This window comes from Chelonoidis abingdonii, chromosome 20 (genome assembly GCF_003597395.2).
Source record: "Chelonoidis abingdonii isolate Lonesome George chromosome 20, CheloAbing_2.0, whole genome shotgun sequence".
Lineage (NCBI taxonomy): Eukaryota > Metazoa > Chordata > Testudines > Testudinidae > Chelonoidis > Chelonoidis abingdonii.
This window is the reverse complement of record NC_133788.1, coordinates 19,980,291-19,995,814: the sequence shown is the minus strand read 5'-3', so window position 1 is coordinate 19,995,814 and position 15,524 is coordinate 19,980,291. Positions and strand designations below refer to the sequence as shown.

The window sequence follows — 15,524 nt, the reverse complement described above, 5'->3', positions numbered from 1 at the left end:
TGTGGGTGATTCCACTCACCATTACACTCAACGTAATTTTGACTATACGCGATTTTCACTTTATGCGCTGACTGCGGAACGTAACCCCAGCGTAAGATGAGACAGACCTGTAAATCCCGTTTCCAGATGAAGGAGTAACCCTGATTCATTATTTTCTGAGCCAGTCACTAGCTAGGTTGAGGTGACCTCTACTTTCTTGCAGGTCCCAGGGATGCCCAAACACCTGACACATTGTAGCCATTTTGCATTCTCTTACCTGCTATATTCCTGTTCTGCTAATAAAAGATCAGCTAAACGTAGTTTACTACAGTTCTGATGTGGTTTAAGGCTGAGCTCCTTCACTGTGACTCTGCTGCTGCCCCACATTAAACTACAGGAGAAGAAGGGACTCTAGTCACTCCATGTGTCCAATGGGTTCTTTGGTTACAGCATCTCTTACAAACAACAGCAAAGTTTCCCAGGATTACAAATCTGTCTCCTGCTGTTGGTAACATGCCGGCACTTCAATAATCCTGGCAATAGGCTCACAGCTTCCTAGACAAGCAATAAACTCTCAGCTTGCCAAAAACTAGCTGCAGTGAGAAAGAGACATGTTTGGGGGAGAGAAAGAGGAGTGCAGCTTGACAAACCATATCCCCACAGTCCTAGGCAAAAAGCCATAGCACTATGAAGCATTCCTCATGGAGGCAATATTAACCGACTGTGAGACAGGCTAGATCTGCTGGGAAGAAATGGGTCAGCAACCCATCTGACCCACTAAATGCTCCTTTTCTCGCAGAATTACTTGCTGCAGCAGCAGAAAAGGCAAAAAGGGGCATGCTTTGTATTTGCAGCTCTACAGTCAGCTCACTCTGGGTTTGAGCAACTGAGGCACACCCAGGCATACCCTGGGGCTTGAATTCATCCTACTTAAATACAGTCTATGAGCCCCACCCAGAGGCCAATATTAGCCAGAACATTTATTATTATTAAAACATTAATAGACCTAAATATGTGTTGGCTGGTTTAACCATGAATGGGGGAGGGGGCATGATAATTTTCAATGAATATTTAAAGGAGGCAAGACAACAGATTAGTCAATGTATAACAGAGCACAAACTTCCACTGGTAGGGAGATTGCCTTGGTGATTACTTCTGTGATTACTGGGTGTTTATGGGTATGTCTACACTGAATTGTACACTCAAGTCTGTGCGACTCAGGCTTATGAACCAGGTGTTTCCAAACATGCGCTTGAGTGTCCAACCTGCATTTTAAATCTGTGTTTACAATTGCTGGACCCAGGTCTCACAAGTCATGCTAACATGGCCATCCTGCACTATGCCAACCTTCTGACTCGGGTCTGTGGTTTGACCTGTGTCAAAATGACAAGGCTTGGACTTAAGTTACAGCAGGACTCAGGCTCTGACCGACACCCTTAGCAGAGTTGTAGGATCTGGGTCCTCAGTGCTTACTGACAAGCAGACTCTACTTGTGTGTGGAAAGAAGGGGAGCTTGGGCTCAAACCTGAGTCAGAGCCCAGGCTTACGGCTTGTCTCCACTGCCACTTACAGCACTAAAACTTTCCTCACTCAGGCGTGTGGGAAAAAAAAAGCCCTGAGTGATGCAAGTTTCAGCACTGTAAAGTGGCAGTGTGGATAGTGCTACAGCGCTGGGAGCCGCGCTCCCAGCTCTGGTAGCTATTCCCCTCGCGGAAGTGAGTTTTTTACAGCACTGGGAGAGCTCTCTCTTACCGTCAGCTGTGTAGACATACCCTATAAACATAAGGAAAAAATCCAGACAAGCCATCTGGTCCAGTAGTTTGATGATGATGATGCATATTAAACGCCACCTGAAAAGTGTTGAAGAGTCCACTCACTTTGTCATGATCATGTATGGTCCAGTGTGGAAAGAGAATGTTGCCTCATCATCTGCCTGAACCACTTCTTTATCCCAAATGATAGGGAGAGATGCCAGGTACCCTAGCTGCCTACTGCCTGTTAGATAAAACTGAGACAAAACCATACACTGTATAACAAGGAGAAATATTCAACAATTCCTGGGTTCTATGCCCAGCTCTACTGCAGGCCAGCTGTGTGATCTCAGGGTGTTGTGAGAATCAGATAGTGTTTGTTAAAAATGTTGTGAAGCTGAAAAACGTTGCCTTAGTGCTATGTATACATGCAAACGACAATTGACCACAAGTAAACATTAGCCAAAAAACACAAAAATTGGGATCACTCCAAAAGGTTTTCAGTGACTACAGGCTATATTGAAAAGGACCTTTCTACTGAATCTTAACTGAATACAGCAGAAGCAGCTACCCCAGAGTCACACAGGTGGGATCCTTCCACCTACTTCTTGAAGTATCTTTTGTTTGTTTCAAAATAAATCCCTCAGTCAGGATTCATTAATGACTATAGGCAGGATTTCCATAGTTATTTAGGTCACTCCCCATTTATTTCCCATCATTTAGTGAATGGTAAGAAATATCTAACAGTATCTGAAAACAACACATATGGAACCATCTTTGGATTTAAATAAAAACAATGTGATTCCAATTGTGTTCAACAAACAACAAGAACTTACACAGTTTGGAGCCCACTGTCTCTAGTATCTTACCTTCCCAAAGCCAAAACTGTAGATGTTTCTTGATGAATTTGCTCCACCTTTTAGAAGTCTAGTCAGAGGACTGTCAGCATTTCTCATGTTAAAACATACAAGCAATGTAGATTAATAGTGAAGGCCAAGATTTTGAGAAAGGTTACATTCCATATCCCAAACGAGAGAGAGAGAGAGAGAGAGAAAGAAAGAAAGAAAGAAAGAAAACACAAGTCCTGCAGCAACTGCCTTTCAAATACTTCACTTGATATGTGGCCTGGGTCAGAAATAGTGAGGCTGCTACTACTCTCACTTTCTTGGCTGACACCACCCTCAACCCCCAGTACAGCTGAAAACAAGTCTTGCAAGCACAGCAATGGTAACCCCATAGCCTGCTGAACCATGACGCATGGTTATTTAAAAAAAAAAAAAAAAGTAGGCGCATTTTACCAACTTGATTTTAATGTGGAACTATTATCTTGTATATGATTTTGTTTAAAGTCACTTAGTGCATAGCAATGCAAATATGCAGACATCTTGAATTCACTTCAAATCCTTTCACTAAAGTATTTTTCTTAACAGAAAGATATTTCCCACTAGACCACATCAAACTTAACAATAAAAAGCATAAAACAGTTAGAGACACATCCTCTAAGGCAGTGGTTCCCAAACTTGTTCCTCCGCTTCTACAGGGAAAGCAGTGCCCAATAAGTCCCTCGGCCCGCGTCACTTCCAGCAGCTCCCATTGGCCTGGAGCAGCAGACCATGACCACTGGGAGCCACGATTGGCCAAACCTGCGGAAGCAGGAGGTAGACAAACTGGCCCGGCCCGCTAGGGGCTTTTCCTGCACAAGCGGTGGAACAAGTTTGGGAACCACTGCTCTAAAGACTGGCAGTGACTTACAGATAAAGAAACAAGATTTATTTTATGGTACACAGTACCAGATATCTTAACACTAATACAATACAGAATTGTATCTGGTTTATTCAGTGAAACATTCCTTTTTAAATAAAGAAGAATTTGTAAGTTACCACCAACCATTTGGCTCTATCATAGCAAGAAAAATTTAGTACTAAAGACCACATACAAAGGTGACCCATCCAAATACACTAGAACGTCTAAACAAGCAGCTTTGGTTTTAAAATAGATATTGTCGAAAAGAAAGAGATAGACAACAAAAAGTAAAACACATGATAAGTTTCAGGATATTTAAGTATGGGATGAAAAGTCCCTGAATCACTATGAAGTTAAGTTCTTACCCTTGAGTAATCCCACCAAATCTAGATGGGTTGCAGACCAGTACTTTTGATGAACCAACCTTCCTAAGTAAATCAGAGGGGAAATTCTGAATTGCAGCCTGCATGTGTGATGCACAACGCTGTATAAATTCTAACATCTGAAAAATATTAAGCATTCAAGAACTACTAGGTTATAAATCTTTATATTTTAAATTAATATAGAGCAGTATCATGAAGAAAAATTGTCACTTACTTCTTGGCGGAAACATTTGGCACCAGCAGAAATATTTGAGATATTAAAATTTTTATGAAAGAGTCTTTACTGTCCATAAATTGTCTAAAATTATAAGGCAGATATCAACCAAAATTCAGCACATTCAAAAAGAAGCTGTATCCACTGTGTACATGTAAATTTAAAGAAAAATTAATGGTGTGAGTACGTAAATACAACCAAACCTCAAGCCCTCCAGGTGACAGAGGCAATGTCAATGACTGATAATTCCAGAGGTGAAAATGATAAAACTACTGAATTCAAGCAGAAATAATAATAAAGGAATAATCTATGTTGAATTATTCTGACTAGGTCTCTCAGTAAAATATGCATACTGAAAGACATCAAATTATTTCGTACCAAGATATGGGATAATTTTAAACCAACAGCTTTCTTGTAATATTTTGCTTCAGTATTAAGCAAGCAATATTCATACCAGAACGTTTATAGTTCTAGGCCTTGGTCCTGCAAACAGCTCCAAAGAAACTACTCACGAGTATGCAGGGGTGTCATAAATAGAGAGCTAAGGGTTAATGTTTCTTTTACCTGTAAAAGGTTAACAAAGAGAACCAAACACCTGACCAGTGGACCAATCAGGAAACCTGATTTTTCAAAGCTGAGGGAGGGAATGTTTGGGTCTGTGTCTTTTTGTCTGGCTCTCAGCTATGAGAGGGGATTTTTTCTATCTTCAAGCTTCTAACTTATTTCCAAATGTAAAGTAAAAGGTAGAAAAATAAAATAGCTTTATGGTTTTTTTTTGTATTTACATTGGTAGTTGCTGGAAGTTTAAATTGTATCCATTTTTGTAATAAGGCTGTTTATTTCATGATTTTCTTTTAAGTAGATGAATCCTTAGTTTGTCAACTTGAGCAGAGACACTGTGTAGTTTTTCTTCTTTTAATATAGAGTTTCTTTTTAAACTTGTTTGAGTTTTTTCCTCTCTGCTAGCTAAGAATGACAGGGAGGGAATCTCTTTGTGTTAGATCTACGGAGGTGATCTCTGCAGCACCAGGGAATTGTGAGGAGAAAACAAGGGGGAAGAGAGATAGAACATTTCTGTTTCCTTGTATTTGGTTTCTTGTGAAGAAGAGACATGCTTCTTGTAATTGTGATGTAAAAAGTTCAAATCAGTAACTCTCAGGTTAGCCCAGAGAGGAAATTCTGGGTGGGAGAGAGAGGGGGAAGGGAAGTGGGTTATTTCCCTTTGTTGTAGACTCAGGGCATCTGAGTCTTGGGGGTTCCCCAGGGAAGGTTTTGGGGAGACCAGAGTGAGCCAAAACACTGGAATTTTTGGATGGTGGCAGCGATATCAGATCTAAGCTGGTAATTAAGCTTAGAGGGTTTCATGCAGGCACCCAGATTTCTGGACGCTAAGGTCCAGATTTGGGAAAGATGCTTATGATAAGGGGATTGCAGGATCAGGACCTATCACTGTAGTTCTCATCACTGCACCTTTATACATTATGGCTCTGATCCTGCAAGATTGTAAGTACAGGCAGACCTCTGCCCCCAGGTAGAGTCCCACTGAAATCATTTTAAGTTTACATGATCAGGACCTCAGAATATAATCTGAGATGGAAAGTAACATAAGGCAAATCACTTAACATTATCTTAAAAACATCCGTTTCCTGGGTACGGAGTTTTTGTTCCCAGACAATATTTCCAAGATAAAGTTGTGAAGTTCACATATGTGTACCTGAGCACTACTTTCCTTTCCAGCTGACAAAGCCCAGCACTGTGGATTTCTTCCATTTTTATCATGTACTCGCAGATCACCTCCTGCATCCAACAATTTACTGAGAATCCACTGATTTCCTGAGAATGCTGCAGCATGTACTGGGGTGCTCCCATCATAACAGCGGCTGAGGAATATTAGAACAGAAACATTTCAAACTACCTTCACTATGCTACACTACAGATACCTCTTGAAAAAGAGAATACTTACAATTGCATTATATGCTAGATCAAAAGAATCTACCCTGAACTTGCCAAATGGAATTCCATGTATGGCGTGAGGACTATGTGGTCTTTTATTGACACTGGAGGGACTAGAAAACTGCAGGCATGAAAAACTCTCTCTCAATAAGCTTTTCTGCACTTTGCCTGTCTTCTGCAAAAGCCAAGCTTCACCTTTTCACTCTCACTGAGGAGGTTCTTCTGAGGTCGTGATTAATATTTTTAATGCTTAAAAACTTCCAATTAGACTTTAACAATTAATTCCTGACTGAAGTGAATGAGAGAAAGAAGTGGAGTTCACACCTCTGTTTGGCCTATTGTTTGACTGGAGACAGAGCACTGTTTATCCGTAAAGAGTGGTTATTGCTTGGACTAATGTAGTGACTTTCCTTGCATAAATAATCTTCTCACTACAACCAGTGCACTCCTATCCTGTTGATCCAGCCTAGTAAAAAAAAAAACAACTGCCTCCCCAGAGACAAACAATTGCGTTAGAAAAAGTTGTGAACAGTATTCCCTTTTGCCATTCACTTCAATCATGCATTCACATTAACACCTAGTTGGAAACACAGAGCCCTGGACTACACTTAAAATACAGACTGAACTAGCTATGTCACCCCGGAGTTCTGTAGTTAAGCATACCTAACCCTACTCAGGGAGGTGGATTACCTACACTGACAGAAAAAACCTTTTTGTAGATGTAGGAAGCAGCTGCACTATGAGACTATAATGGCATACCTGCAGCTGTGCCACTGCAGCATCTGTAGTGTAGACATGCCCTCAATGTTATCATATTCAAGCTCAGAATTCACAACCTTCCCCAAAGAGTTTTATAGGTGGTGCTCTTTGCCTGTTTTCTAAAACACTTTATTTGTCTAAGCTGGAAGGCACCAGGGCCCAAATTTGTATATGTATCTAGGCCAGAGGTAGGCAACCTATGACATCAGTGCCGAAGGCAGCATGCGAGCTGATTTTCAGTGGCACTCACACTGCCCGGGTCCTGGCCACCAGTTCGGGGGGGCTCTGCATTTTAATTTAATTTTAAATGAAGCTTCTTAAACATTTTAAAACCTTATTTACTTTATATACAACAATAGTTTAGTTATATATTATAGACTTCTAGAAAGAGACCCGGCACACCACTTCTGAAAGGTTGCCGACCCCTGGTCTAGACTTTGCTCTGCTCAGCATTGCAAGATCTAAATCACTTTGACCATGTTTGCACTGCTGCAGTGCCATAGCGTAGATGCTTCCTACAAGGATGGAAGGGGTTTTTCTGTTGCTGTCATTAATCCACCTCTCTGACGGGCAGTAGCTTGGTTGACAGAAGAATTTTTTTGTCAACCTAGCCACATCTACACCGCACATTAGATCAATAGAGCTATGGCACTATTTTTCACATCTCTGAGCATCGTATCTATGTTGACCTAACTTTTAAGTACAGAACAGGCTTGAGGCCATGCACCACTGAGCAGAGCAAAGCCTAAATACTTTTTAAAAGTCAGGGCCCTGGGCTTCTTCTTTCCCCAACTATCAGCTCTGTAACAATCATAGTTTGACTGGCTATGTCTCTCTTTCATCTGCTCATTGACAATTATTATGGAAAATCTTGTGCATTACAATAAAGTTGATGCTATAACAAACTTAAGTTTGTTTCACTTTATTAAGGATGTAATTCTGATTTTTATACTTAACTGATTTGGGTCTGATCCATAATCCAAGAGCACATCTACTAGTTTACCAAGACCTAGCAATGCAGCAGTAAACAGAGCAGTCTGGCCCAAGGAGTTAATTGTGTCAACACAAATACCTGAAAAGTATAAATAAATAAGTAGTCATGCCTCGTATGACTATACAATTTCAAACACACACGCAACACCCACCTACCCACGCACCCCACTATGGCTCTTTAAATTTTTCAATTAAATATTATGGAAACAGGGCCCTACCAAATTCACAGTCCATTTTGGTCAATTTCAGGATCATAGGATTTTTAAAATCATACACTTTATGATTTCAGCTATTTAAATCTGAGATTTGATGATGCTGCAATTGTAGGGATCCTGACCCAAAAAGGAGTTGGGGGGAGCACAAGTTTATTGGGGGCAGGGGTGGTGGTGTTGCAGTACTGATACCCTTACTTCTGCGTTGCTGCTGGCAGTGGTGGTGCCTTCAGAACTGGGCAGCTGGAGAGTGGAGGCTGCTGGCCGGGAGCCCCGCTCTGAAGGCAAAGCCATCACCAGCAGCAGTGTAGAAGTAAGGCTGGCATGGCATGGTACTGCCACCCTACTTCTGTGCTGCTGCCTGCAGAGCTGGGCCCTCAGTCAGCAGCCACCATCTCCAGCCACCCAGCTCTGAAGGCAGCAGCACAGAAGGGTGCCATGGTATGGTATTGCCACCCTTACTTCTGCACTGCTGCTGGGGGGGCGCTGCCTTCAGAGCTGGGCGCCCAGCCAACAGCCACCGCTTTCCAGCTGCCCAGCTCTGAAGGCAGCACAGAAGTAAGGTTGGCAATAGTGCAACCTCCTAAAATAGCCTTGTGACCCCCCTGCAACTCCCTTTTGGGTCAGGGCCCTCAATTTGAGAAACGCTGGTCTCCCCTGGGAATCTGTATAGTATAGGGGAAAAGCACACAAAAGACCAGAGTTCACAGGGGGAGACCAGATTCCACGATCAGTGACGCATCTTTCATGGCTGTGAATTTGTGTAAGTGTAAGTAATACAGAAATAGTTAACCTATATCTGTCTAATATGAACACAAAAACACAAAAAACTTTTTCCTAATTTTAAAGAATAAATAAGCTACTACAGAAAGGATCATTTGATACACATGGTAAACTATTTTAGCCTACTTGTTGAATTTAAACTTCTAATAGTCTGGATATTTCAGTACTTTCAGTTTCAAATGTATTATTTTAGAGAGACAAGGTAGGTTAGGTAATATCTTTACTGGGTAAATTTATGTTTAAATCTTTCCTGAGCTCCTTCTTCTTGCCTTCAAACCCGCCAACTTTGCCAAACTCATCAGCAGAAGTAAACTCCCCACAGGCCAGGACCCATCCATTTGAAGTGGCACCAGACCATGTCATAACATGCAGACATATCTCACTGCTACAATGATCAATACATGCCTCTCAAGATCCATGGGTCCTACACATGCCTATCACAACACGTGGTGTACCTCAGTGAGGGTTGCCTGGCAGAGCCTCCCCAAAAGTGGGTCACCTCTCCTCTTCTGCCCAAGGCCCCACCCCCAGCCAAACTGGAAGCCGGAACAGGCTGAGACCTGCCTGAGGACCCTCCACCTGCCCAGGGATGTGTGTGTGAGGGGGTTGAAAGCAGACCCCGACCCATGTCCCTGACCCACAGGTCCCCCCATCCACCCAGGGCAGAGGGTCCATGGCACGACTTCCCACAACTGCCCACACGGCTCTTACCATGACCAGGCTGCGGCCCCCAGTCAGAGCCGGGTCCAGGAAAGAGCTGTGAATGGCACACAGGCAGCTGTGGGGAGGGGCGGACCCTCCTGCCCTGGGGTGGGGTGGTGTGGGGTGGGGTGGTTCAAGGCAAGGACATGGACTGGGAACTGCTCTCGTCCCCGCACCCCAGGCAGGTAGAGGGTCTGAAACACCCACAGCCGCCCAGGCTCCCTGCCTGGATGGGAGGGGGCCCTCAGGAGGATGAGGAGGGGCAGAGGCAGGGTCATGCCCCCTTGAGCTCCCCTATTCCTGCACTCCAGTACCTTATCCAAAGTACTAAATTCCACAGTAACAACTATGTGGGTGAAGTGAGACAATCACTATGCTCTTGAATTAACTCACATAGAAAAATTATAAAAGACAAAAACACCATACCACCAGCAGCAAACAACTTTGCAAAAAATGACCACTCAATATCTGACCTCTCAGTTCTTGTGGTGAAAGAAAACTGGCATACTACCTGCAAAAGACAAGCCTGAGAGTTTAAATTCATAACTTTGTTAGAGACTAAAAATCATGGACTCAGTAGAGACACTGGATTTATGGCTCATTATAACAATCTATAACCCACTAACCAACCTTTGTCCTATGATTGCAGAGGTGTTGACCACTTCACCTTGAACGGTCTCTTACCATAGACGTGCCCACAGGAGGTGCCGGGTGTACCCAGGCACATCCTAATGCAAGGGTGGGAAAATGGGCCCACTCTCCCAGCGCGGAGTGCCCGGCCGAGCACAGCAAGCCGGTGGCCCCTCTCCTGCCTTCCCCCCTCCCCTAGAGCCATGCCACCGTGCGCGCAGTGTTCTGGGGGCCGGGGCTGCGCGCTCCCGTGGGGCAGTGTTTGGCTCTGTGGGGAGGCAGACACGCACCCCGCTCATCTGGAGCCATGCCGCTGCGCGCACAGCATTCTGAGGGGTGGGACTGCTCGCTCCTGCAGGGCAGCGTGTCTGGCTCTGCCCGGAGCAGAACATGCTGCTAGGAGCCTCATGGAAGGAGTCCTGGGTCCGGTCCCGAGTCGGGTCCCGGCGGGGGGGGGTTGGATAAGGGGGGGGCAGTCAGGGACAGTGGAGCAGGGTGGGGATAGCGGTGGAACTCGGGGGGTCCTGGAGGGGGCAACAGGGAGCAGAGGGGTTGGATGGGGGCATGGGAAGTCTCGAGTCTGTTAGAGGGTGGGGCATGGATAGAAGGTTAGGGAAGTCAGGGACAGGGAGCAAGGAGGTTCTGGAGGGCAGTTAGGGTGGGGGGGTCCTGGTAGGGGGTGGTCAGGACAAAGAAGCGGGGAGGTGGAATGATTGGGAGTTCTTGGGGGAGGGCCTGTCAGAGGCAGGAGTGTGGAGAGGGGTTGGGACAGGAGGGAGTGGGGGGGGGTTGGATGCATCAGGATTCCTGGGTCTGTAGGGTCAAAAGCGGGGATAGGCATGGAGTCCAGGGGGTCGGGCCTGGTGGTGGGGGTGTGATAAGGGTCAGGGCAGTCAGGGACAGGTAGGGGTAGGGTCCTAGGGGGCAGTCCCAGTGGAAACAATGAGCAGGTAGCTTAGGTAGGAAGGGGGGTCCCCGGGAGGGATTAGAGGCAGGGGTCGGAGGGGGTAGTCAGGGGAAAGGAAGTAGGGGGGTTCTGAGGGGGAGTAAGGTGGGTGGGAAGTAAGAGGGAGTGGACTTGGGGCAGGGCTAGGGCAAGGCAGGGGGGGCTAGGCAGGGCTCCGCTGGGTGCAACCCTAATGATATGTGCTGTGCATGCCTGTGTCTCTTAACAATGTGCATAACTCCTGGTATTGGCGGTGGCCGTGATGTTTCGGTGAAATGTCCCTGCGACACCGGGATAGTTGTCCGAACATCAAACGTCTCATGAAGTCGCGCATAGCGACGGCCCACCCCACAGGCCCTAAGTACCGTTCGTTACAGGGGTCCCAAGGCGCCTACGCCCCGACGATCAGGGCCTCGTGTAACATCGTAGCCCTTTGCCCGCAAGGTGTCAGTCAAGGGGCGTATTTTTCGAGTTTTATGGGCTCGGGCTTCGCGAACGCCGGGGTCCTGTTCTGAACGGGATCGTCAGGTCGAGCGAGGAGAACGTTTTTCCGGCTCCGCGTCCGTGACGACGATGTGCTGGTGCAGCGGGCTGTTGGTGTCGGGGATGGTGCGGTTGACTGCAATCTCACCAAGGTGCGGGCGATGGCCTTCACTAGCGTCCCTGGACGGTGTTGGTTGGCGCAGCTGCCATGGGGGGGGCCCCGGGGGGGGGGGGGGGGGGCGGGGGCGGGGGGGGGGGGGGGGGGGGGGCGGGAGGGGGGGGGCGGGGCCGGGGGGGGGGGGGGGGGGGGGGGGGGGGGGGGGGGGGGGGGGCGGGGGGGGGGGGGGGGGGGGGGGGGGGGTGGGGGCGGGGGGGGGGGGGGGGGGGGGGCCGGCCGGGGGGGGGGGGGGGCTCTGGCGGGGGCTTGCAGCTGCAAAGCAGCGATGTGCGCAGGGTCTCCAAGGTGTACCCACTTCCTGCGGTGCTTGTCCAGTTCCCGTGACGGATGGCTCCATTGAGCGGGACGCAGTTTAGCTGGGCCGTGTATGAAACCGCCAGCGCGAAGCGGGTGAAGCTGCCACGGGAGGAAAGTGGTTGCTGGAAGTCCAACATGCTGGTCACCTCAAAGGCCTTGCCCTGGTCGGGTTTTCCCTCAGGGTGTCCACGTAGAGGCGTGGACGGCAAGCCTTCAGGGACTTCTCCAGCACGCCTCTGGCTCCGGGCTGAGTGATATGCCCTCAGTCTCAATGCTGCGGCACCAGAACTCCACTCCTGCCGCTCCTCACTCCATACCACGGCAGCCCAGTCGCTTCCCTAGCCGGCGCGTGGTGTTGCCGGGCGCGGGACCACAGGAGGTGGATGTCACCACCCATCGGGGCGAATTCGCCATCCAGGGAGCCGCTCAGGAAAGTGGCTATCATCCTGGCGGAGGGTGGGCCTGCCGATTCCGCTTCTCGACGACGGGTGCGCAGAGCGGTCCCCGCGACGCTCTTTAACTGTGTGTCCCGGCCTCAAGGAGGCGGAAGGCGTGCGTATGACGCAGTGTCACAGAGGTTCCATGCGGGGGACATTGGCGCCACCGGCCTGTGGCCAATGTATGAGCTCGTTGCTGCTCTCTGGGGCAGGGACAGCCACTTTTTGACCAGCTGCCGGATGGTGTTGTCCTGCCTTGTTGAGGGGCAACCTTTGCCACGGCGGAAACCTCTCAGGACGAAGGGATGCGGGGGATCAGGAAAAGTGTGAGGGCGTGATCTTTTGCCATGGGGCCAGCAGCGATGCATCGATCTTAGGCAGCATCCTGCAAGGATCTCCCCGATGGTGTCCTCGGGGTCTGCCGACGCGGACACCCGTTGCGTGCGAGGTGTTGTACGCCTGCCCCTTCTGGCAGGGGGATGACGGGCTCGCCCTGGATCGGAAACTCCGTCGCCAGCACAAGTCTCTTTTGCCTCCCGTCGACGTGGAGGGAACGCACACTTTTTGGCTATTTGAAGCGGAGACCGTCCAGTAGTGGCTTCTCATGATGGTGTTGAGCAATGCCTTGGAGCTCTCGGGGTTGTCCGCTACAGGACCAGGTCCATCCTGCAGTAGGCCCAAGACGCTCACCTTCTCGCCGTGCAGGTCGAAGCCGTCAGCTACCGTTGGAGATTGCAGGGGTTGTCTAGCCCCATTCTATCAATGTCTTCATTAATGATCTGATGATGGGATAGCTTGCACAATTAAGTAAATTTGCAGATGACACAATGTTGGGAGAGTGGTGGACACCTGGAGGGCAGGGATAGGATTCAGGGATACTTAGACAAATTTGGGAGAAAGTGGGCCACAAGAACCTCATGAAGTTCAACAAAGACAAAGTGCAGTCCTGCACTTAGGACTAAAAACCCCATGCAACATGCTACAGGCTGGGACTGTTGGCTAAGTAGCAAGTGCTGAAGAAACAAGGATCTTGGGGTACGGTAGATGGAAAGTTGAACATGAGCCTACAGTGGTGCTCTGTAGCCAAAAAGGCTAATAGCATACTGGGCTGTATTAGAGGAGTGTTGCCAGCAGATCGAGGGATGTGATTATGTCCCCTCTATTCGGGCACTCGGTGAGGCCGCATCTGAATAATTGTGTCCAGTTTGGGCGCCACACTACAAAAAGGACGTGGAACAATTGGAGAGAGTCAGCGGAGGGCAACAAAAATGATTAGAGGACTAGAAGCCATGACTTATGAAGAGAGACTGAAGGCTAGGCCTTATTTAGCTGCCAGAAGAAGAAGACTAAGGGATTTTGAATAGCAACAACTTCAACTTACTGAAGGGGTGGCTCGCAAGGAGAGGGAGCTAGGCTCTTTTCTCAGTGGTGACGGAGGACAGAAAACAGGAGCAATGGTTTGAGTGCAGTTGCGGAAGTCGGGCTGGGATATTAGAAAAACTTTCTGACTAGGAGAGTGGTGAGATATTGAATGGGTTACCTAGGGAGTGGTAGAATCTCCATCTTTAGAAGCTATTTAAGGTCCGGCTAAGACCTGCCACCCTGGCTGGATTATTTAGGGAAAGTGGTCCTGCCTTTAGCAGGGGTTGGACTAGATGACTCATGAGGTCCCTTCCAAACCTTTTGATTCCTATGAATTCTATGACTCTGGCACCGAACTCCGTAGAGTGTTTGAAAATGTGGTGGGTGGGGGGATGGACCGAAGGCGTTGGACAGGTCCGAGCCACGACTAGACCTCGCGCACTGCTTCGCGCGCCTCGTGGGTCATGCTGGGAAGCTGGTCTGGAGCAGAGTTGTGCTCGAAAGCCCTACTGAACGGCATGAGCCCTCTGCCCGGGCTGATGGCTCCCCCGTCGTGCCCACCGTGATCTCTGGCTGCCAAGGCAGCCGCGTATAGTTTTGTACATCGTGGAGCAGAGGGAGATGGGTCTCCAGTTGCTGGGGTCGTCTCGCTCGCCCTTTTTGTGGATCAGGACGGTCATGGCCTTCTTCCAGGAGGTGGGAGACCTGCCAAAGCGCCGGCACAGGTTGAAGATGCCGGAGAGCACAAGGCAGCTGGGGTCTCGCTTCCTGAGCAGGCTGTAAGGGATGCCGTCCTTTCCGGGCGCGGTGTTGTTTGTTCTGGACAGCCTGGCTGCCACCTCTTTAGGAGTGAAGTCAGCCTCTAGGTTGTCTGTATCGGTGACGTGGGGCAGGGGGCCGAGGCACTCCAGGTGCGGCACGTCGTTCCTGGGCATGCCGCCAAACACTCCAAGGAAGTAGCTGTAGAGGCGCTCGGGCGGGATCGTGCAGTAGGACAGGGGACCATCGAGGACCTCTCGAATAGCCTTGGGGCGGTTTGTTCTGTAGAGTTTCTGTATCTTGGAGGCTGCTGCTGGGTCATAGCGGTTGGTGTTCCTCCTTCCGGTTCCTCTGGAGGTAGCAGCATGATTCGGGGCGGGCCGTCTGAAGGCAGGCCAGGTGGTTCAGTGTCCTCTTTGAGGCAGCCTCTGTAGATAGCTCGTGGGTGAGCCTGTCAATGAGTGAGTCGAATTCGCCAAAGGAAGCTGCCGCTTGGAGCTCCCCGATCCAGGCGGCCTGCCATGGTGTGGCTGGCCTATACTTCGGCCCCCATTCCTCGGTTCCCTCGACGGGTGCGGGCGGTGGGTTTGACGCGTGATCGGCGGGCTGTCTCACTTGCGGCTCAGGGGGGCTTTCAGTTGGTTCTTGAGGTAGGATCACTGGCGGGGTAGCACTGTTGTTGTTGGGACTTGGTTCGGGCTGGTGGGTGTGGGGGTGGCACCTGGTCTTTTGTGCGTGGTTGTCGTCATCTGGTGGGTACCTGCCAGAGCATGTGACCTTCTGGCGGCAGGGATCGGCCTGGCATCTTTCGAGGCCATGTCGGTCCGTCTGATGATGGGGGATTGGTGGTGCGGTCTGGTCGTGGCGGTGGATCCTGCGGCAGTGGCAGTGCGCGGGGCGGTCTGGGGGGTGGCTCCTGCTCCTCTGGTATGTGCGGCTCATAGTGCGGGTGGGGGAGTC

The 15,524-nt window shown here is 49.0% G+C and overlaps 1 protein-coding gene across 1 annotated transcript in view; it reads right to left on the bottom strand.

Annotated features, from left to right (window-relative positions):
- The window catches only part of TEX14 (testis expressed 14, intercellular bridge forming factor), a 77,641-nt gene that overhangs the window by 41,141 nt on the left and 20,976 nt on the right, over nucleotides 1–15,524 (bottom strand). Inside the window, exons 3-8 of the mRNA XM_075074029.1 lie at nucleotides 7,740–7,854; nucleotides 5,785–5,950; nucleotides 3,839–3,975; nucleotides 2,600–2,681; nucleotides 1,857–1,987; nucleotides 257–370 (exon numbers count right to left, since the gene is read on the bottom strand). Of these exons, the coding sequence (XP_074930130.1) occupies nucleotides 257–370; nucleotides 1,857–1,987; nucleotides 2,600–2,681; nucleotides 3,839–3,975; nucleotides 5,785–5,950; nucleotides 7,740–7,854 (745 nt within the window). The remainder of the gene's footprint in view (nucleotides 1–256; nucleotides 371–1,856; nucleotides 1,988–2,599; nucleotides 2,682–3,838; nucleotides 3,976–5,784; nucleotides 5,951–7,739; nucleotides 7,855–15,524) is intronic.